A 24,748-nucleotide genomic window follows, 5' to 3' on the forward strand; every position below is an offset into this window, starting at 1 on the left:
TCATAGCTCTGTCTTTCTTTGAAAAACATTGAAATGTCTCCTTTCTTCTCTCTACACATGTATTTACCACCCAAAACAGACACTCGGGTAACTGATTATATTTAGTGAATACTTAATAAAAAAGAATATTATGTGAAGTCAATACATAATCTTTAATAGTGATAAGAAAGTTATATATGTGTGAAAGTATGTACATAAATATGTTTAGTGACAGGATATATTTAATATATGCATGTATACACAAATATGCATAGATATACATACATATATATTATTGTTACGGAGAAAGAAACTCTATAATAGATACCATTGAGGCACATACATGCATTTGGAAACGTGGTTAGAAGTACCATTATAGTTCACTGGTAGTAAATGAAAAAAAGGTACTCTAATAATTACTTAATAGAATAGCAAAATAAAGTTTTGTTTCTTGCCTAGTATCATAAGGAAAATATCTTCATATACACAAAACACAGTCTTATATGCTTATGTAATCAAAAGGTAAAACTTCTGAAAGAAAATACAGGAAAATTTTCCTACTCCTGCTCCTGCTCCTGCTCCTGCTCCTGCTCCTGCTCCTGCTCCTGCTCCTGCTCCTGCTCCTGCTCCTCCTCCTGCTCCTCCTCCTGCTCCTCCTCCTGCTCCTCCTTCTCCTCTTCCTCTCACACCACCACTGCCTCATCATCCTCCTCTAACTCCTACTCCTCCTTTTCCTTCCCTTTCTCCTTCTTCTTATTCCACTTGTCCTTCTCCTCCCCCTTTTTGTGGAGGGACAATGTCTCAATATGTAGCACTGGCTGGTGTGGAACCAAGTTGACCTCAAAACCAGAGATCCAACTGCCTTTCTCATCCAAGTGCTAGGATTAATGGCACTTTTTTCTTCTATAACAATAAAATGTTATATGGATGCATGGGTATCAAGAATATCAAAGACTACATGTTCCAACCTACCTTGTATGACGGTAGGGTCACTGATGTTGTATTTGAATGAGATTATCCCACATAGGTTCATGTGTTTGAACACTTGATTTCCAGCTATTTAGGAAGACTGGAACTTAGAGGTAGCAGAGCCTTGCTGAAGAAAGTAAGCCACAGAAGATGAAACTTGAGGCTATTTATTATTTATTTATTTGCTTATTTATTTATTTATTTATTTAATGTATGAGTGCTCTGCTGCCTGTACAACCATGTGTCTGAAGAGAGCATGAGATCCACTTACAGATGCGGTTGGTGTGAATTGAACTCAGGACCTCTAGAAGAACAGCCAGTGCTCTTCACCGCTGAGCCATCTCACCAGTATTATAGACCAGCCTCAGTTCCTGTTCACTCTCAGCTTTGTAAGTGTGGATGCAGTGTGACCAGCCAACTTCCCTTATGCATCATGGTGCCTTTCCTGCCTGCTGTCCTGTTTCCACCATCATGATGGACTATACTCCTCTGGAACTTTAAGTGAAAATAAATCCTCTCTCTCCTAGGATTCTTTTTGTGGAGTATTTTGCCACAGCAATGAGAAGGGAACACAAATAGTGGGTGGTAAAGTTCTGGCCAATGGGGTGTATTTGGAAATGTCTATAAAGCAGCTCATAAGATCTTCCTTAAAAGACTGCTAGCACGCAATGCTTTACACGTCTAGTTTTCCTTTCCTACCTTCTGCCTGTACTATAGTTGTGTAAGTAGAGTCAATGATTGGAAGGGTAATATAATCAAGATGGAGGAGGGCTTTGTGCAGTACAGTCCCATCCTTGCTCTGATTCCCTACCTCGATGATAGAGAAAAACAAATATATCTTACTTAAGTCTTCGTCACATCATCTCTCTGATCCAACCTCATATCGCCTACATATTACATTCCTTATCACGAAGGAGCACCTAGAAATACTTTTATAATTATATCTATTTTTTAAGAGAGTGTATGGAAAGATAGGTGAAGAAGTTAATAATATAATGAAGGCATTGTTTTTAATAGCTGAGTAGTTCTCCATTGTGTAGATGCACCACATTTTCTGTATTCATTCCTCTGTTGAAGGACATCTGGGTTCTCTCCAGTTTCTGACTATTATAAATAAGGCTGCGATGAACATAGTGGAGCATGTGTCTTTGTTATATGTTAAAGCATCTTTTGGGTGTATGCCCAGGAGTGATATAGCTGGGTCCTCAGGTAGTACTATGTCCAAGTTTCTGAGGAACTGCCAGACTAATTTCCAGAGTGGTTGTACCAGCTTGTAATCCCACTAACAATGGAGGAGTGTTCCTCCATTGGAACAATAGAGGAGTTAGAGAAAGGACCAAAAGAGCTGAAGTAGTTTGCAATCCCATAGGAAGAACAACAGTATGAACCAACCAGACCCCCAGAGCTCCTAAGAAGTAAACCACCAATCAAAGAATACACATGGAGGGACCCATGATTCCAGCCACATATGTAGCAGAGGATGGCCTTGTCTTGGCATCAGTAGGAGGAGAAGCCCTTGGTGCTGTGTAGGCTTGCTTCCCCAGTGTAGGGTGTTGAGGTGGGAGTTGCTGGGGGGAGGGGGAGCATCCTCATCGAAGCAGGAGGAGGGGGAATGGGAGAGGGGTAACCGGGAAAGGGGATAACATTTGAAATGTCAATACAATAAAAAATAAAAGAGTTAATATCAAATTCCATTAAAATATGGAGACTGGTGACCAAAATAATTTAATCGTGTAGTTATCTAGATCAAAGGGAGATCACTGGTGGCAGCAGGGGGATATTTTCCAACAAGTGTGAAACGGCCACTAAAGCAACCCAGCTCTCAAGTGATTATTGCATGTTACTAGGAGGCCTCCAGTTCTGCACAAAACTAGCATCCAAGTGCACTAGGCATTTTTGGACTAGGCATATCTGAGTCATGAAATATTAGAAATAGCCCCTACCCTGAATAATTTCTTGATGCCTTTCAATAATCATGGTACATCTACTAGCATAACTGATCTGATCAATGTGGTCACTAGGATGTGCCTGTTCATTTAAGACCAACCCACCTACATCCTTAACTGGACTTTCAAAGATCACCAATATACACTCAGCCTAGAATGGACAGCATGGATTACTAGTAACAATATGGTTTTATTTGTAATAAGTAATGGTGAATCTCTTCAAGATATCACCACTAGGTTGGGCCATGTATGAATCACTCTTCTTTCCACAGAAGCCATGAGCACCAAAACATAGGAACCAGAAGCAGACATGGGCCAAACTTTGAATTTTGCAAAGTCCAAATTAGCACTGTTGTACATATTCCCAAAGAGACAGATGCCTCACAGTACACAAACCTGAAAATGCATTGCGCCACACTCATTTTCCCATACGATGTAGTAACAAAAAATAAATTTGGGGAACCCAGTCATTACAACACAATATAGCCTTGTTTTCTATTTGACTTTGAAGATTAACAAAAGTTCCTAGGCGTATAAACGCCACAAACTACCAAATTGCCTAAAACACCACACATGTGTTATGTAAAATGATGAGTCAATATTTCTGTCTGAATCATATAGAACAATTACTTGTACAGTCCATTCCAGGCCATCCCAATTCCATCTTCACCACAAGCTAAGGCTGTCCTGCTTTTGTTGTTTTGATTTCTTGGAAGAATAAGGAAAATATGAAGGGGTAGGCAAAACCAATACTGGAAACAACCCAAAAATCCCCCTCTCCTGAAGCAAGAACTGAAGGCTCGGTCCTTCACATCTTAATTTTAACCGGTTAAAATGTCTGTGGTTTATCAATGGAATCACTGCTACCATTACTCAGGACAAGGCAGCTGCAGGACTGAGAATGATTCCCATGATATTTAAACTGCAAGGCATAAACAGTCACAAGCTCCACACAGAGCAGAATGCAGCTGTTTGGCTCTAACCAAGCTAGTGTCCTGCAAGGAGACCCCAGGAATTCCCAATGGCTAGATGCTCTGCTCACTCCAGACATCACATTATCTTACCATAGCAGCATCTGGGGTTTCTTGATGGAAAGGTTTTAACTTTTTGCACAGGTCTTATGGGGAGAAATGATCCTGTGCCTTTGACACTAGCTTCATTTCCTTTTGGATGTTAAGCAGACCCAGGCCATAGCAATTAAACACATTGCTCAAACCATAGCAAATCCTCACCCATGCGAAGCTGTGAAAGGATTATAGATGCCCAATGCAACCCACTCTGTTAATGATTTCACAAAGTACAGTTTCAAATAATAACAACAGCTCAAGGCTATTCAGCAGAGTCCTTTAATGTGCTTGTGTGCAGCATATTCATGTTTGTGTGTTCATGCATATATGGGAGACAGAAGTCTACCTCAGAGTCCTCCTCTGGTGCTCTTCATTTTTCTCTCTTGAGACAGGGTCTCTAACTGAACATGGCATTTATTCATGGCCAGATTGGCTGGCAAAAAAGTCCTAAGGATGTCTCCATCTCCACTCCCATCAGTGCTAGTGGTCAGACATGCACCACCATTCTAAGTTGTTCCTCCTCCTTCTCCTCCTCCTCCCCCTCCTCCTCCTTCTTCTTCCTTCCTCCTCCTCTTCTTCCTCTTCTTCTTCTACTTCTTCACCACCATCATCATTGAAAATTTTATATATGAGTACTATATTTACATTATTTCCCTTCTGTCCTAGCTCCTACCTCAAACTATTCCTGTGTTCCCTGCTCCCTTTCAAATTCATGACCTCTATTTCTTTGTGACTATTACATGTAGAAATGTAACTTGCTGAGTCTATTTAGTGTTCTTTTCTGTGTTTTTAGGAACAATCACTTGGTATTGAATAACCAGTTAGGATGTTGAACCATGGCGAAGATGGATCCTCCTGCTCTCATCAGTTATTAGTTGCACAGAGCTCTTTATGTAGGAGTGGGACATTGTGAGATTTCACTTCTCCATATTATATGCCAGGTTTCTTTTCTCCACAAGTGTATAGATTTAAACTGAGGTCCTCATGTTTATGTTCTAAGCATTTTACTAACTGGGCCATTTCCCCAGTCCCTTTCTGTATTTTTTAAAATTCCACTTTCTAGATATTTCTTCTCTGTATTTATGGAGCCCCTTTCTAGATAGAGTTAAATATCAGAACTTCAAGGTTCTTCAAGGTGAAGAAAAACTTGTCATGCATATGTACATATATATATATATGTATGTATAAATACACACATATATTATATTATATTATATATAATCTTATTTAATCTATTCATTTCAACAGTTCTCAAACTATGGGTCATAACTTTGGGAGGTTGAAAGGGGTAGCAGCATTAGGAAGGTCGAGACCATTGACTGCATTATCGTGAGTACATATGTGGTACTTGTGTATGGGAAACCTGCCATGGCACAAGTGTGGAGTTGGTTCTCGTTTTCCCCTCCTCTAACAACCTCACCCGTACTGAGCCACATATACATAGCACTTAAGCATGAATAAGTCCTTCTGCTTTAGTAATTAAGTCCTCTTTTGTTGTTAGCTTCCATTCAAATGTGTTAGCACTTATTCAGGACTAATTTGATCTTGAATGGACTGATTTTGGATGCATTGGCTGTAAGGCATATTGTATTTTATGAGTGAATGTTTAAGTAAAATAGCCTATTTCTGTTTAATGTCGATGCATAGTTGGGTATGATTAAAACCCGATGCATTATGAGAAAGGAGATGATGCGTGGTGGAGAAGACTTACATAATCCAAGTCTATCAATCAAATGAAGATTCAACCACACTATGCCCCTTAGCAACCAACTCCTCCCCCATTTTGATCCTATAAAAGGAAGTCCCAAATAATAACCAATGTTTGTGGACATTTGATCTCCCTTGCAAAGTATCCTATACTGTCTCTTGAACTGAAGCCTCGCAGTCTTGGTAGCTGTGTGCACTTTTTCAGTTCTTTGACTAACACAGCGAGAAGCTGGGAATATCAGGTCCAGATCAAGATTACAGGCAATACATAAAGCTCGTACGTCACCAGTTGAACATCACCGCGACAAGTAAGCCTCTGAACAGATTAGGAACTCAGTCATGCCTTTTCAATCCAGAAGGAAGGTACAGACCCAGGGAAACTCCTTCCCAAAACTGGAGAAACAGAAGAATAAATATACCACAACTTACCTAGCAGAGGGCGAAGACATGGGAACACCTTTTCCTGAGTAAAAACACCCAAATAGTAATTGATGGCATTTCAGGAGCCTCGGTGTGAGGAAAAGCGCAAGTAAAACTTCCAGGAGGACCCAGTCATGGTGTTTCCTCACACTTTTATAAGTTTCAACTCCAGAAACTGGACTGTGTTCTCAGGAAATATTAAAAAGGAAAAAAAAATCCTCTCTAGCCTGTGGCAAGCGGGAAACAGAAGGGGCCATTTTGAAGCACACTAGACCCCGTTGTTTTGAGAGGGTCTATCTTCAGGAGAGACTGCTTAACAGCACCTAACCAGCTAGGCTCTTGTAAGGGCCTGATTGACCTCAGGAAAGAGAACTACAGAAATCCAGGTGATTCTTGTTATTCAGTGCTACCTAGGGAGGATGAGAAGATTCGGAAACATCTGTGAGGATCACAGTTCTGAGGCAAAGGCTCACAAAAAGATGGCGGCCTAACAATACAACTACAGAATGTCGCCCCCACCACCACTACTACTTAACTAATTCCCACTTACATGAGTTTGTTTGATCAAGCATAGTATGCCCATCAGTAGTAGTAGTAGTAGTAGTAGTAGTAGTAGTAGTAGTAGTAGTAGTAGTAGTACTGTATTAATACTAGTAATTATGATGATGATGATGATGATGGTGATGATGATGATGATGATGATGATGATGACGGAACACAAGGCCTACTAAAAGGCAAAAACAAAAACTGAAAGACAGAGCAAGCAGAACATACCTAGTTATAGTTTTCAAACTTTAAAAAAATCCGAAGTTAAAGAGATAAACTCTACAAGAGTCAATGGAGACAAACATCTATAGAGAAACAGGAAAAAAAAATAACATTTGACTTCTCTTTAGAGAAAAAAAAGATGTGTGTAAGAAAAGGGATATTTACAATACTAAAATAGAAAAAGCAAAATCCAGCAAGCTACAAAAGTATTAACCTTGAATTCTGTACCCTCTGAAACTGTCCTTCAAAACTGGAGAAGTAAAGTCATTCTCTAACAAAAGCTGAGAAAATAGATTGCCAGTAGACCTCATTCATAAGAAATGTTAAAGGAAAATGCTTCATTAGGGAAAAGGAAAGCGATATAGGTCAGAAACTGCATAACAAACTTTGACAGCAAATCTGAAATTAAATCTCGTTTCCCTTCATGTTATGTAAGAGATAACGGTGCTTGAAAAATTAGCATCGATAATTTATTTGATTTATGTATGGACATGTGTGAAATAAGTGACAAATCTGGGGATAAAGAGGAGGAAATGAAGTTATTTTTGTGGTTTTGAGGCTCAAACACATACACTTGATACAGGTGTTGTTTGAATGGGATAGAAATAGGTGTAATTAAATATTGCAAATTCAGGAGCAACTATTAAAAAATTGTGTGTGTGTGTGTGTGTGTGTGTGTGTAAATCGCTCTCTGTTTAAGAGTACTTTTGTTCCCCCAGAGGACCCCAGATTGTTTCTAGCACCTATACCCACTATCTCAAGGTTCATGAAAGTATGCATGTACTCAAACATGTACACACATAAATAAAGAATAAAATAAAGACTTTCAAAGTTTAAAACCAATGAGGTACAGTTTTGTCCCACTCATTAGCAAAGGTTATGTTACCAGCCAATAGAAACTTAAAAAAAAAAAGTGCATGCTTCTTATAAGCTTTTGATCGGCCCCTTAAAGAAGCCTGGTCTTTATGGTCATATCGCATGACCTTAGCATGGGACTGTGGAAAGGAAGGGCCCTGAGTGAAAAATTGGAAAGTAATTGTTTTTTCAATTTTCCTGCTAAAATATGGAGTATTCTATAAAATGCTATACTTATCAATAAAATTGTGGACTAAAAACTCACAGGAGAGCACAAGATGTCCGGAAATGCTAATGTTTTGTTCAAGTAATCTTTTTAAGAAGGGAAAGTTACATATTGAACTGTTTCAAATATATTCCTTATTATTTTCCAGCAAGGCCCTCACAGGACAGTCATTCTTCATCCTTCCTGTTGTGGAGCATGTGAGGTATACATAGCTCGAACGTTCCAGTTACATAACACACCACTGATCACGTAATAAATCATATACATGTTTGCCTACATAACAGCATGTGTGCAGGAGTATGCTCATGTTCCGACGCTCCCGTGCATGCGTGCGAGCATGCGTGGGTGCCTGCACTCTTTCGAACCAACTTCTTGGAATATTCCTTACACTTACAAAACCTAAAATACATATCTAAACCGTGTTTGCGTCACAGTCTAGATTCAGGTCCTTTTTCATGAATCCTGTGCGCAGCTTGTTAATGAAGATGGAAAATACCTGACGGTTTACTTTCAACTCATTTTGGTTTCCTTGAAGACTTTGGCGCACCTTAAGAGATTAAAATAATCTGGCATTGCTGGCTCCTTTGCCCACAAAGCTCAGGAATAAATGTTAGGCTGGTGGGATCTCTTTTCCTCGCCAGCCGAGAGTGTGTTGCAGGTGAGAGCAGGGTCTAGAAAGCTATTCAAAAACAAACAAATAGGACCCAAAAGGTAACTCTATTCTTTTATTCGAAGTTTATTAAAATATAAGAACAAGTTGTGAAACAGCACATACCGCTCAGCACCAATATTATAACACTCTTCCTACTGATAATCCCCAAAGCTTGGCTCTTCTTTCTCTGCAACTGAGAACCACAGGTGGACACACGTGCCCTCAGTCGCACTGACTCAGCACTCTTTGCACCAGGACCCAAATGTCCTCCTTGCTAAGGAGACAGAGATGGGGAGGCAGACTCGTGTGACTACATCCAACCACAGACTGAGCAGATGACTCTTTCGTCAGTAGTTATCATTCGCACACCAGTGAGCTCCGAACATCTCGGTTTCCTCTTTTGGGTGCTGGTTACACGGGCTTGTGAGTCTGGTGGAAACATGATCCAAAAACTAAACAAAACTGGCCAACATTCCCTACCCCAAGACCTTTTGATTGCTTTGGTTATAAAGTACTAGGTACATAGGTCTTCTCATCCCCGACTCCTGACACATCGAAACCACATGGCATGGTCTGAAGCAGTCTTGAGAGAATTTTACTTATTTCCCATCCCCTTCTGTGGGTCTCTTTCATTTGTATGTTTACCTGTTGGAATTTTTTTTCTCAAGACAGATGGGGGATGGCAGTTTGAGCCAAAATAGTGACTTCATTAAACATCTGCTGGGTCTCTGAAGTCTCAGTAAATATTAAACGAACTCCCTAGAGCCCTGGTGCTGTTGCCCGAGACAGGCAGCAAGCCCTGGCTTGCGTGAGCAGTCTTGTTTGGATATCTGTATGTGTTTGCTTTTTGCTGGTTCAGACTCACCTTGGAACAGAGCTGAGTCTGTTAAGTCTGAGACCTTGTTTCTGGTGTTATCTAGAACACAGGGTATGAAGAATAGAGCTGATGTTTGCTCACCCTAAACTCATCCACTGACATTCGGCAGCCTTCCTCTGAGCATAAAAAGTTTCATTTCAAATCTTTCCAAATATGTAAGCCCAGGCCTTGGGGCTGGGGGTTTGGGGTGGGGGCGCTAATTCCTCCCCGTTAGCAGCTTCCCAGTTCATGCAGCTGCAGATCCTTCCTTTCCTAAAGGGACTGGACAGTCCCAAGACACTACTGTCATCTAGCAGCAAGTGATCCTTTGTGTCCACTCTGAAAGTCCATAAAGAGAAGGTTTGGCTTCTACATTTAAGGCAATGGCAGAAGTTGGAGTATAACTCAAAATACTTGGGTTCTGTTTTGAAGCTGTGTCATAAAGGACGCTCCTGGAATTAAAAAGACTCACAGTCAATTTCCACTAAGAAAAACGACATTGGGCGTGTCCTGACAAGCTGAAGCGCTGGCCTAAGTCTTCCTTTATCCTCCGGTGGGACAGAAATCAGCCTAATTTTCCCCTCTGCAGTGGCCAAGGGATTCTAATTAAACTTGTTTTCCAAACCATCAGTCAGAGGTCAGGTGGAACTAATGTCCAGGTTGATCCTCTTACCATGTACATACACAGTGGGAAGCCTGGTACATCAGCAAATCCCTCTGGCTGTGGTTGGAGGCTATAGGGCATGCCAAGGGCAGCTTGTACCCACCTGAGAATTCTACGAACAGCATCAATATTATCCCCCAACTATCCCCCACCTTCCCCTCCAGTAGTTTGGGTGAGGCAGTCCCCACCTGTGACCTCACCCCATTTTATGAATTTTATTCCAAGTCCCAAATAGTCAAATACATTCAGGTAAAGGGATCAACGGGTGTCTATTGATTATTAGAAAAACTGAACTAAGTTAAAAGACCACTTAGAAGCTGATATTACCAAAAATCCGGGGATACAATCTATGGATGCCACAGGAGCAGAGATCTAAAGCATGAATGAAGCTAACACGTGTGTTAAACAACTGGCACTTTGGCAACACAGAGCAAGAACAATGACTGACTTGCCTCCACAGAGGTCCACTTAATCCGTTCAAAATACGTCTCCATTTGCTGGACAGGCACTTCCTTCATGCTCACTCGAAAAGAGTCATTGCCCGGATGACTTCCTCTACCCGACAAACTAAAGAGAGTTCTGAATAGGTCTAAGATGTCTTTCAAACACTTAGTGCTTAGGAAGTCCAGGTGCTATGCTAAGTTCTGAGAAATTATTTCAATAGTAGATGGATGGGCCAATTCAGTTTGAAAGTATAAAGTGATATCCCCATGTAAACATATCCTATGGGGGGAAATCTTTATGTTCCAAGAAAAATAACTCCAAGAGGAGTGTGTGTGTGTGTGTGTGTGTGTGTGTGTGTGTGTGTCCTTGTGAGAATATATATACACATATTTGTGTTTCCTTGGGAGATTTACAACTATAACTCTTCAAAGGAATATACATTATGAGAGGCATGTTAGGTGGGTGGGTACCGACAGCCTAATAGGGATCTCTGAGCACAATAGCTGAGCATTGATCTTTTTTTCCCTCGTCTCTGAATGAATGACTTCTTGTTCATTTTATAAAAGGCACATTATAGGAATTCATAGACGTTTACATTGAGATAAATAGGTTATATAACTAGAGGCTTATCATTACCTGGGAGACCAACCCATTCTATACAGTGTAAGATTCCTGAGCTCTGCTAGTCACTTTCTTCCTGGACCCTTCAACGGTTTTTTTCCAGTGTTTCCGCCATGCTCTGCTGAACATGTCTGTGTCCCTGACGGTCAGCCTACATCGGTGTACATTTGCTTCCTCCCCTTCCTTCGTCCACTGGCCTATCCTCCAGAAGGCAAATGGTACGCGCACATTACCTTCTCTTTCTTTAAAAATGTAACACAGCTGGACGACTTTTTCCCATTATCCCCTTTCCCCAGACAACTAGCATGGCGTTAGCCAAAAACTCATCCCCCCACCCACTCTCTGACATTCCGCTTCACTGTCGCACGTGGAAACCGAAGGGGACACTTGAGGATGACGATGTGGGTGTGGAGCGGCCAATTTTTCATTTTGCTTCTCTAGGGAGCTGCATCAATCTCAACACCATTTTGAAGATGAAGATGAATGAGGGATCACTCCTGGGCCTCGACTGAAGGCCTTAACACTTGAGGAACCTGGAGTAATCTATCTTCAATATGATTTTACAAAAGCTCATTAGGACCGTTGCAATTTAGAAGTTTGCTTTCCTTGTGGGTGTCTCTCTTACAGACTTTAACACACTGGAGATCTTAGATGCTGCCAAAAATATTAGCCACAATGCTGCGTCCGTAACTAAACAATACGTGGGCTAGCGATCTGTCTTATTCCTTGCTCCCAGTCTTAAAAACAAGACTCTTATTTTCTTATTTAAAAGATTCTTATTTAAAAACAACACTTCCTATTTTCTCATTTGGGACAGATATTTTAATAACTTACTTTTAATTTTTGATTGTCTTTTCCAAACTAGTTCAACGGTGTGGTTCAATCATTGAGTGGAATAGACATAAAGTCCTTGATTTGGCATGTAAGCATAGCCATATGTTGAGATCTTCATGTCTTTGAGTTTAAAAAATAATTATAATACATCGATTGATCTGTTGGTGTGTTTTGGTTTTGGGTTTTTTGGGGTTTTTTTGGGTGTTTTTCTTTTTCTGAGGTTGTGATCTTTAGGTATTGCTTGTGGATACAGCTGTGCTGCTTGTATTTTAAGAGAAATGTATCAAACTTCAACTAATGGGTTAATCTCAGTTGAAGTAAAAAAAAAAAAAAGTCCAAATTCAAATGTCAATGGAAATTCCATTTTACCAAATTCCTGTGGTACCAAGAGTAAGCTTGTGTAAGCCCTCAAAACTATGGGTAGAGATTATCTGAGTAAATTGCTCTCATGTTTATGTAAAGAAATCTCTTAGCATTAGAATTCTTCTGCAGGAGGCGAGGGCAGAGACTGCACAGCTAAGGTACCTGCCTCTTACACCCTTCACACAGCACCCAGAGAAAACAATGCTACAGAGGTGTGGAGCATTGTAACTAGGAATTCAGCAGGAAAAACCCAGCAGCACAAGAAGCCCCGGATTTTCTCTCAATGGGTGTTACCCACAGAAATAGGTATATCACAATTAGTCCCACAACGTACTTCTCTCCACATTAAAAGTGTCCGCCTGTTTTTATCTTTTCCATTGCCCACTTCCTTTCAGTCTGGGAGTATTGCTACCCATCTACTTCTCATCATGTGCATCCCCCTACGCTGTTTTTAGTTAACACCTTTGTTCCCCCGCGCTGTGTGCATGCTTCAATGCTGATGCAGTCGTACAGCTCTCATTACCTACAGCTTCCAGATAAAGCACTATGCAATTTCCTCATCGTTCTGCTTCCTCTGTCTTTGCTTATCAATTCTTTCTCCATCTGCCATATTTCTGTGGTCATCTCAACCCTCCAGGTTGGGGCCATTCTTGGTATTCACATGCATACTCGGGGCTAGAGGACTAACACAGGACATTGCTTGGCTAGAACTAACACTTCAGTCCTAACTGCATGACATGGCTTCCAGATCACATTATAAGTATGTATTTGGGGGGACTTTCCAGTTGGGTTTACTTCTGGTGACTAAAGCTGACTGAGACAATACACTTAATCAGATCATAGGTAGTAGCTCCCTTAACAATAGGTTTTCTGGGAACTTTTGTCCTCTAGTCCCAGAGCACACATAGGGCAGCATCACTTCTTTCACAAGCGAGAATGAACAAGGCTGCAACGGGGTTTCTGGCCCTCCATTTTGGACCAGTTAGCTCTGAAGGTAGGTAACAGGGCTGCTGTTTAGCCAGATGCCGTTTGTGTACTAAAGGAAGTACTGAGATGTTAAAGAGGTTCAAGATCTTCTGACAGGTATGACCCGTCTTTCAGTGAGGCGATGGGATTCCGTTGAAATAATAGATTCAGTTCAGTTCTCAACTTTTACACATTCTTTTAAAATAATAAACTCTATTACAATCACACTTTTATCCAGCTAATCTAGAATTCATCTCTTGCTGAAATTCTTCTCCAGCCAACTTCGGACTTCTTGCAGGTTATAGCTGAAGGGGCCCTTCCCTCCTAAGTAAGCAATTTTCCGTCTCTGCACGATGCACACACGTTCAAAGGCTACCCCATAAGCTACGTTGGCATTATTGTCCATGCGGTCAGCCACAACTTGACACTGGGGCGGCAAGGAGAAACGCTCCAGGAGCTGGTGGGCTGCAGCACATCGGTCCTCTTGGTTCCGGTGCTTCTTAACCTCAAAAGACATAGAGGAGTCCCCAGGCACTGCCCAGCCATCTGAAGGGTGAGCCTCATCAATGTATACCAACAGGAAGTCAGCCACCGAGGAGAACTCTTCCACCAACTGGCGGAAGGCTGGCAGTTGCCTAGTAAAAGGTGGTCAGGTCGCTGAACCAAAGTTGACCACCAGTGGGCGCTCTGCACTGGCAAAGTCAAGAAGGTGGCATTCAGCCCCATCCGCCGTCTTCTCTGAGGCACAATTGTTACCTGCTTCAGGATTGGACACGTGCACCACACTGGAATTGGGAGCATCTTCACCCAATTTAACCTGATAGTGAGAAAAAAAGAAAGATAAAAGAATGACCACACAAACATACTGCTGCTGCAATTTACTGTAAATATAATGGGAAGGGTGTGTGTGTGTGTGTGTGTGTGTGTGTGTGTGTGTGTGTGTGTGTGTGTGTGTGTGTAATGTATATTTATGAGTAAAAACTAGTCGTATCAGGCAACATAAAGGATGGTCAAAAGAAAATAAGTCTTTCATTCTGAATATTCATCAGAGGCAATTTTTTCCCATCTCTGAAGATACCATAGTTAGCTATTTTCATAAATAAATTGATTCTGGTAATTTTTTTTTTTTTGCTATTCTCACTTTTCTGCCAATGCTTAGCAAGCATTATAGAATGAATGATTAATTGATCATTTTAAAAGTTAAAACTAAATGGTTCACTTTAAGACAAATTATCTTGTTTTTGAAATAGAATGTCTCTTTCTGAATTCTAAAAGACTCACGAAAGACTGGAGTTTTCACACACGAGCTTAATTTATTTTTGCTTTTCCTTCTTTTAAATAATAACTTCATTTCTTTCTTTCTTCATTTATTTTCTATCTCTCTGTAGTGTGTGTGTGTGTGTGTGTGTGTGTGTGTGTGTGTGTGTGTCATAACACTTGTGGCAGAGGACAACTTGTTGCAGTCAGGTCTCTCCTTACACCATGTGGCTCCTTGAAATTCAAACTCAGCTCATCAGACTTGGCAGCGAACATTACACAGGGCACCATTTCACCAACCCAATCGAAGTTCTTTAATCTCAAACAATGGACTAGGATACAAGTGGGTTCTGTGTCTGGGCAGAGCTGGACAATCTATAATCCATTATTTTTAAGTATGACTCCTCTCACTTGCTCTGGTCAGTGCTTTCCCATCTGGAAAAGGCTGGTAATCGTGACTGCTTTCCTTATGTGGCTCCTTGAGAGTTAGATAAGGACAGGGACTCTACACATGACAGTGTATAGATAAGAGCTGTCACTGTCAGGCATTACCCCACTGCGTAAGGCACACTACCGCTCCTCTGGAGAAATTCTATGTTCATGGTTTAAAATAAAATGGGCAAATTGTTCTGTGCAAAAGAGATTTATGCTCTGTGAAGAGATTTATGTGAAGAGATCTTCTGCATGGTGCGACCCCTCCAGGTTCCTGTGGCTACTGCTTACATTATGCATGCTGTAGCTTTAACCTCAAAACTGCCTCTAAAAATCAGACAAGAAATTTCTCTCTTGGGGTATTTGGGGTTTTCCCCTCACTGTTATCTAGGAAGACCCAAACAAACCATGGACTTTCCTACCATATACGTGATTAACAACCTTCCCAAGACAGTAAGTATTCAAATACAAGGCATGTTGACTAAAATTGTTCCATGCACCCCCTCGGCACATGGGTTAAATAGCTAAATGTAGAATTCTGAAAGTTAGGAGCCTTTGGGTCTGTAAATTGATAATAAAAGACAGGCAACAAAAAAGAGCCAATTACTTCATTCTGAATTAACACAATTGGATTTCCCTCTAGGATGGTTTAATCAAAGCTAATACCATTAGGGACAGCTTACAACAGTACAATTGATTTTTATACACTACCCTTAATATTACAAAACTCTTCTGACTGGATCGACTTCCTTCTCTCATATAAATAGTCACATATAAAACTGCTGTTAATTGAAGCTACTTAAAAGTGAATCACAGGAGAGCAGTGCGGACACTGACGTAAAGCACTCAATGGGCTTCATTCAGGCGCTTTAGTGTTACAACATAGCTATTTTAACTTTGAGAAAGAATCAAAGCTCCTTTTGTACCTTCTCAAAACATTTTGCAGGGCAGGTGTGAAATAGATACTATTCATTGTCCAAAAGTAATCTTAAAATCACGAACTTCCTTCTTAGATGTGATTTAAATAATATATTTTGATTCAGTAACAACCAGGAAGTAAGTTACTTACATGAATCATCTTAGCCATTTTACAATCAACAATAGATAGAGAAATATCATAATTTGCCTATGGCCAGATAATCTCATTGTTAACTCCACTAGTCTTTGAAGTGCTAAACTACACATTAAACTTAAAGGCACACATTTGAAGCATGTCATGAACCTTAAAGTCTTGGTGTCTCTAGATACACTTCCCAAATCAGGATCTGACTCCCCTCTGATAGCACAATGTCTCCAGGACTGCTTTGAACAATATTGGTTGTACAGTTCTCCTCAACAGCCAGTTACAAGAAGCTCTAGATGCATTCTGAGGAGTGTGTTGTAGAGACTTCTTGTGAGGTCATAAACCCACGGAGGGAAATTCATCTCTGCACTGCATCCCAGTGAAATAATCCACCTGTAATATGGAGTCATCATCGAACCCTTTTAACAACTGTGTGGTCTTGATGAACAGGCCGGTGTCTCCATGGCTCTCACCCAAACAGACCTTTTGATCCTTGTGTTCTTCTTGACTATTCACCTGAACGATCTGATGTTTTGGTTACAGGTGATCTCTTGTTACCTGCAGTTAATTTCCTCAGAATGTTTAAATGCATGTGACTTCTTAGAGACCATGGGCAGTTGTGTCACAACTCTTTGCAAAACAATGAAATTTTATGTTCCAGATTACCTTGGAAAAATGGAGGACAAGTCTCACCCACTCTAAATGTAAAACTTGAGGGAGCTGACAAACTCATAATGCTCCTGGTTAGTCTGGGAAGGGTACATTTTAAAAGCTTTGCTGAGTAAATTGCTGAATACATGCTGGTTGATATAATCCTGGGTCAAGGAAGACTTTTACACCGAATAGCAACCTTGACCTGCAGTGAATGTAGTCATAGTCAGGCGATGGACAAACTCACTAAAGCATACAGAGTCAGAAGTGGAAAACTTGCCCTTTCCCCAGAGACCTACTGTAGGCAAAACTAAAGTCATTTATTTATTCTTAATCATTTCAGCTAACCAGCAAATAAAAGAAATGCGGCCAATCTTCTTTACTTTGTTTTGCAGCTGTGAAATCCCGGTAAACACTAAGAAGTCATATATGACTGCCTTGTACATGAAGGTTCCAGAGAAAATACAGGCAAGATTAATGCTACTAGTAATGTGCTGGGCACTTGGCTAGCATCCATAAACCCATGGGTTTGAATCCCAGCACTGCAAAATAAACACACACACACACACACACACACACACACACACACACACACACGGAGAGATAGAGAGACAAAGAGACAGACAGGGTAACAGAGAGACTCACACCTATGACGTGCAAGCCCAAGTGTGAGTAGACCAGCAATCAGTCTTTATTAGCTTCATAAAACTAATCATAAATTCACTATCTTTTCTAAAAGCTGATAAGTGATAAATTGACTAAAACAAAAAAAATAGACTTAATCTTAAAAACGAAAACTTTTAAAAACCCATTTCTGTTCGTTACCACTCTCTGGCCAATAACTATGAAAATGAAATTTCCATTAGATTAGGATTCCCAATGGAGAATTTCTTGATTTGCTTGGTTAGAAATCCTGCTGAGATGGGATGGGAGAAACCCCACTGTCTTCACAATGGAAGACAGGAGCAAAGTATTCCCTGACACAGAGCCAAAATAATGAAGAAAATAAAGTTGGCCCCATAATAACATCAAGGCTTCAGGAAAGACACTCAACAAAAATAAGTCATCCCCTGGGACTTCCAAACTTTGTTTTAATTTCCCACAGTGGCACAGAAAGTCTCCTGGCCACAAGTTACCTATCATCTTAATTTCTGCTTCTTAGAGGGTTGTGTTTGGTTTTTGTCCTTAATGAGACATATTTGCCAAAGAGGCATTCAAAAGGCATTTTTTGCTCTTGCGGAAGAGTAATTAGGTCGGTACCTCTTTCCCTGCCAGCATCAGCCGCCTAAAGAGAATCCTGCCTAGTATTTAATGCCCAAACACAAGAAGCATCATTTCCACTAATTGGTCCTGAAGTTCCGATGTTCCCAAAGGGTCTTTTTATTTTGCAAGGATCAGAAAGGACACACGTAAGATGTGATAGCGTCACCAGTGACCTTCATCGCTCTCATCTGCACTATTACGGTCATCCTTTCTTAAATTTTTTTTTCAGTGGACAGGAACACAATGCCAGCTAAGGGAGTGAGGAAGGCTTTTGCAAGCTTACTGCTTGATGACGTCTCTGGGCCAAGTTCAAAGGTCACAGCAGACACATTTGTAAACATGAGAAAAAAAGCATAAATGTGTACCATATACAGGAATTTGCTTCTCTTGACGTGTCCCTCTTAGGGACAGCGTTGAGCACTCAGGAAAAAGGCTAGCTCTGGAAAATGCTGACCCAAGGGAAGCACGGAACCATTCATCAAGTGAACTGGAAATACAGTATATACTGCTAACCTTGTTTTTGTTTATTTCCTTTCCACAGCCTAAGAGGAGCTTTGGAATAACATATCACACACTCTCATGATGAGTAGTGAAACAAACTATGAAAATGGGGGATGGGCATGCAGCAGAATATTTACACAAACGTTTTCGTCATTGAAAGCTCTGGAAATGGCCTTATTAACTCTCAGGAAGTTTCCAATGCTTTAACATAACGATCAGGCTACACCAACATCCTTAGAAACGTGGCCAAACAATCATTAGGCAGAGCTTGAACCATCCCCATTCAGATGGGCCAAATAAATCAGGCTGGAAGAACAGACTGCCTACTCCGTCCTCTGGGTTAAGTTCCCTTTTTTTGGTTATTCTCTTTTTGACTTGCACCTTGAGAATGAAGCTCAAAGCCCTATCATTTCGCTGTGTTTTATCCAAATGACAGGCAAGCTCTGGCTGTGGCCTTCTTCTCTCTTTAAAGAGCCACTTTTCACTGCAGAAGCCCAGTGTCAAAAGGCTTGAGGTGAATAAAGAGGAGAGGAATGTTAAAGAGACCCTTTCAAAACCAAAATTATATGTTCCAATGAGCATGGTTTCTGTGCCACCGAAACATTAGCTATGCAGAAATGAGCCTGCTTGTCAGTGTCTATACTGTCTGCTTACTTTTACACTTCATTTAGGAGCCAGGCTCCAAGAGAGGACAGCTTGCTTACTGGTTGCATTTCTAAGTCTTTGAGTACCAGCACAAGGGTACTGTGTTCACAAGCAAAGACACTAAGGAAACTTAAATAACAAATAGTTGTTACTAGCTTCAACCCTTCTACCAGTTTTTCTTTCAATCCAAAATGCACAAAGATCTCCTGAACATGTGACCTTTGACTACTTCTTTATGAAATTAATTTTAAATCACTTTTAAGTTTCCAGTGCAGTTTTTATTAGTAATATTTCATTCCAATCTTCTTTTTCCCCCCCTCACTCCACCTCTGGCCTATGTCACCTCCTCTGTGGATAAATACAGCACCTCTAAATATCCCCCCAAATACAATAGCTGACATTCACTAAACAAGACAGTTGGGAGAACTGAAAGATCCGTCTATTTGAATCCCATGTAGACACACCCCTTGTCCTGGACAAATCTGCTTCCGGAGTTGCAGTTGCCCAATAATGCAAGTCAAGATTGTGAAATCCCAAGATGCAGTGTCAGACAGGACTGCCTCTGGCATCTCCGGAAACAGTCACACCTAAAGACAGCAGGCCACAACTGACACAGCATTCGGCAAATGACTCAACCTGTTTGAGAGGCTCTGGGTGAGTTTCTGAGACTACCACCTCCACCATGACGCCAGCCATACTTAAAGAGAGAAGAGGACAGAATTAAGCACACATTGTACTCTTGGTGTTTCCATATATCTCACACCCAGCCCAGCCTTGTTCTTGTTTTCCTGAGGCTTCTTTTGCACATAGTATTAAATACAATAATATTTATACTATTGTACAAATCATTAAAAGCAAGCATAATACCATAACCCACGAACTTGGTCGCTAATCAAATCAGCAGACAGAGACAAAGAAATAGAAAAGAGGAATACACAAACCATATGCCAAAAGTAAAAGCAAATCACTCAATTCCCACGAACACAAATAACAACATATGACAACACAATGGAACACTATACACTAGTGAAAAAAGATATAACGAAGTTTATTATAGGGACATTGTCTTGCCTTTTCCATTTCTACTTCAATCATCTGCTTGATGAACAAAACAACCTCACTTAATGTTTGTGGGAGCATTTGTAGGCTTCAAAGTTGATGTGGAAGTAATATTTATGCTCTGTACATATGCATGGGGGTAAAAATTCTTCAAAAGACTCTTGAAATTATTCTAAGCGAACATCCATCATCTTTCAACACTCAGGCTTTTAATATACTCAGATCAAGCCCCTAACATTCCATATTATCTAAGACATAGATGCAGTTGAGGGGATTGACTAATCAATGGTATTTTAATATGCAGGTACAACACCCCACTCCTCTAAACTCCTGACCCCTAAAGCATACATACAAATGTCACATCCTGGGTGTACATCTGTGGAGATGGTAGGATCTCTTGGTACCTCCATGGCTATACATTTTACCTCTACATGTATGATATAACTGAGCTTTAAATTCGGAGCCTCCAGGCATCCATCCCTCTCCTGATGAGGGCATTCCTTGCTAAGAAGAGGCTTGACCTTTGACACTCCCTCCACAGAGCATGAAGGGACCTTCTTTAGGTTATCCGCAATAATGATGTCATGGGTCACACTGCAGTCTCTGTTCACAAAAGGCATTTTTCCCTCCTCAACACTCACTTTCCAGTGAAACACCCTGCCCTGGATTCTTCATTTTTATTTCCCTGGCACCTGGATTTAGTTTGCCACTGTTTACGAGGGAAGGACTCCTTTCCTTCCTCCTCTGCTATTCTGAGTTCCCGTCATGATGCCTACCACTCCACCTGCCTCAGAAGCAGTGCTCGGTTGAACATCTGGCTTCACTATTCCTTCCAAACTCCCTTCTCTGACAAGCTCTATCGGGACTGCTAAGGAACATATTTCCTCTTGTTATAGAAACTTTTTTGCCCAAATGCATCTATTTCTTCCTAATACCCAGGATGCTTCAGGAACCTAAGGGAGGGAGGACCACACAAAAGTCTCATTCCACTTTGCCCTGACAGAGATGATTTGAAAATGTTCCCCTAAACGTGTCCCAGCATCAGAAAGGCTGGAACACCAGAAGTTTTCCCATCCATACATCAATCACTCACCCTAGTGTTTCAAAAGCTGATGGGAATACACCTTCCCCAGGTGAGGGAGGTGCTCTAGTGTCCAAGGCCTGACATTGGAATGCACTGTAGACCCCACCACTTCTTTGTACAGGAATCTATTTGTAGATTCAGTTTCACATGCAAAGTCTGGATTTCTGATAGCCTATTCCTAGATCTTTCTTTTGCAAACTGATACTTAGTAACAAGGAATCCACAAATCCCAACTAAGTAGGTGGCCACCCTCAGCTTGCTTTCATTTGTTTTTTACCTCCCTAAGAAATGAAGGGGCTACAGTGAGGTCACAGCAGCCGTCATCGTCGTCGTCATCATCATCATCATCATCATCATCATCACCACCACCACCATCATCATCATCATCATCATCACCACCACCACCACCATCACCCAACTCTGACCATTTCAGCATAAAGAAAACACTATTCAAGCCTTCCAACTACATATCACACAGCCTCCTGTAAAGCAGAGCAGCAGAAGCCAGCTCATGTCAAGGGCAGAACAAATGCAGCAAGTTCCAAGCCACTCCCCACTCCCCACCCCACCCCGGCCCAAATTCTGATTTTTACTTAGAGTTATCTTATCCCAGCACAAAACCCTTAAACTGCCAATTCAGTGCAAAGTAACAACAGCCTTCATTAAAGACTCCTGCTGAAGTCACTCAGAGTCCCTGGGGCTCAATATCTGTCACTCCCAAATCTAACCTGTGTAACAGGTGCCCCGAGTGGCACTGGGACTCCCTTGAACGTAAGTAATCACTTGAGAGGCCACCCCAGATCGGATTCCCCATGGCCAGCAGCCTCACATCTTCCAGCCCCCTGGTTCTGCGACCCAGGAGAAGCTCAGCAGATGAAGCTCACCTGTTTGTAGGCGTCTAGGAGAAAGCTGTTCCAGACACAGCGTAGTCCTTCTGAGGTCAGCATGCGCCTCCACTCTCCGCGAGTGGACTTGGAGCGGCTGAGAAGCAGCGCCACGTGCTTGAGCAGAATGACCGAGTCATAGAGCGCCAGGAAGAGGCAGTTGGAGAAAAAGACTGGCAGAATCTGAAGAGTGATCAGCAAGTCTACGCTGAGGAGTCCCATCTTCTTTACCTCCTCAGTCAGTCTCCTGTGCACTCTGCTTCCCCGGTCACCCCCTTTTTGCAAAGGAAGGTGGTGGTAGAGAAGTGGGGGACCAAGGGGAAGGTTGGGAGTGGGGGTGGGGGGTGAGGGAGAGGGAGAAAAGCTAAATTAGAAGGGATCCCAACTTGTCTCTTCTTTGAAAGAAGCAGAAATGGAAAGACCAAGTTCAGTCTCTGCAGCCCAGCAGTTGGAGTGGACCCATCAATTCATTCAATTCCGAGATGCATTTTTTTTCCAGGATTTAAGATGGTTAAAAAAAAAAACAAAACACCACCACTCCCAGCAACAACAACAACAAAACAACAACAACAACAACAACAACACCCTGGCGTGCCAGTCCCTAATCCAGTTTACCCCTGTCAGAGTCCGTTAAAGACAGGAAGTTCTACTTTCATTTCCAGGCACCTATGAGACTGCAGAGATGGTAAAAATTTCTTTTAGCTTTTCATGTTCCTTTAAACGCAGTCTGGCTTCTTACACTGCCAATTTCTTAACTGTGCTGTAAGCGCAAGGGTTGTTTGGGTTTTTTTTTTTTTTTTCTTTCTGTCTTTACTCCGTTGTAAACATACTTTCTCTTCTCCTCCTCCCAGCCTGTCTCCCTCTGCCTGCCCTTTCTCCAGGTTCTCCAGGAGCGGCTGTCCTCTGCCCCCTCCCTCTGCCTTTTTCCTCTTTGCTATCTTCTGCCTCCTCCGCTGCAGAGTGCTTCTCTCTGCAGCCCAGTGAGTCTCCCTGAAGCCTTTTATACATTCCCTGGCTAATTGCTGCAATAGAGAAATGAAAGCCTAATCTTGCTAAAGATCTTGACGTCATTGAGAAAGAGGGCTTTACTTTGGCCAGGAGTGCAGTGAGCAGAAAAGCAAAACTCTACCACTCTTTTTTTTTTTTTTTTAAGAAGGGGTGGGGGAGACAGACAGTGGGATTTTGCTTTGTGCTTTAAAGGGAGAGAAAGAAAAAGAAAGTTACCTTTGACAAGTCTCAAAATGCTTCCAAACTTAAAGAAAAGTAATTTGTAGATTAATATGTTAACACTTTCCTCTGATTATCATTTTTATTAACTTAGGAGTTTTGGCAAGAAAGATTCCTGGCAGGCAGGTAGAAAACTGAAAGATGCTCTTCGCTCCATTTAAAAAAAAAAAAAAAAAAAAAAAAAAAAAACAATGCTCCCATGTGAGCTTTGCACCTTTACACTGTGATCTTTTTTTCCACCAGATTTAATTTCTGGGTGTTACGAATATATTTTTAGTAATGATCTTATCTAAGGTAATAGAAAGTGAGTTTTGAGTTGGAAAAGTTATAAACTATTTGAGACCACCACAGTATATCTTTAAAGATTATTCCCAAACCGAATACAAGTGTTAATTTTGGTTTTACTAAAGCTTCAACATCATGATGATGATGATGGTGATGGTGATGGTGATGGTGATGGTGATGATGATGATGATGATGATGATGATGATGATGATGATGATAACAACAATAGCTAACCTCTCAGCCATGGAAGAAGCTGAGTGACCAAATCTTTCAGTGTCATTTTCCTACAACACTGATAAAACAATATTTCCATTCGTTGGCATTTAGATCCCAGGAGGCTGAGAAATTGATTATTTATGAGACCTTTTAAATTCAGCCCTTCCACTAATAGGATAGAAGGTTTAGGGAACCATTTCATTTGCTTGATAATAAAAGTTAAAAGGAAAAAAGGGGGGACTATAGGTGTTTGGGGGGCTATAGGTGTTTGGGGGGTTATAGGTGTTTGGGGCTATAGGTGTTTGGGGCTATAGGTGGTTAGGCATAGAAACAAACCAAAAACTGGCAGCAGGTGCCCCTTGGGTCTCAGCAGACTCCCTTACCTTTTAGTTATTTAAACAGATACAGCTTGACAGCAACTCTCCACCCCTATCTCCTCCTACTTTTCCTCCCTCTCTTACCTAACAGATCACTGCTAGGAGTGACATTTTTCTGAGAGTACTAGTGGCAATTATAGGCACTGGAGTGGAGGCATACATTTAAACTAAAAGTCAGTTCATTGAGTTTTCTATGTGTACAGAGCTCCCATCAAGCACGAGTTAAGCTGTAGATGCAAACAGATGGTCAGTCTATTGCTCTCTATATCTTGCCCCCCCCCCCACTCCATATTGACAGGACTGTAAAGCTAGGCAGAGGCCATCTTTTGCAGGGAGCGTTGGCTGATATCTGCAAGGGATGTATTTTGTTCAGCTGGTAGGGATGCTCTTGAAAATTAGTCCAAAGAAAGGGTAAGCTCTGTGTGACCCACAACCCTTCCTTGCCTTGTCTGCACAGTGCCATCCCC

General features: G+C 41.3%; 1 protein-coding gene and 1 long non-coding RNA gene across 4 annotated transcripts in view; both read right to left on the minus strand.

Moving 5' to 3' along the window:
- The window catches only part of LOC148005408 (uncharacterized), a 353,046-nt gene that overhangs the window by 78,105 nt on the left and 250,193 nt on the right, over positions 1-24,748 (minus strand). The gene's annotated exons all lie outside the window — the stretch shown is intronic.
- On the minus strand, positions 8,650-22,960 carry Dio2 (iodothyronine deiodinase 2). Its single transcript, NM_031720.5, is given in 2 exon segments — positions 8,650-14,154; positions 22,177-22,960. Coding segments are annotated over 2 exon segments (789 nt in total). The 5' UTR covers positions 22,399-22,960; the 3' UTR covers positions 8,650-13,587.

This window comes from Rattus norvegicus, chromosome 6 (genome assembly GCF_021556685.1).
Source record: "Rattus norvegicus strain SHRSP/BbbUtx chromosome 6, alternate assembly SHRSP_T2T, whole genome shotgun sequence".
Classification (NCBI taxonomy): Eukaryota; Metazoa; Chordata; class Mammalia; order Rodentia; family Muridae; genus Rattus; species Rattus norvegicus.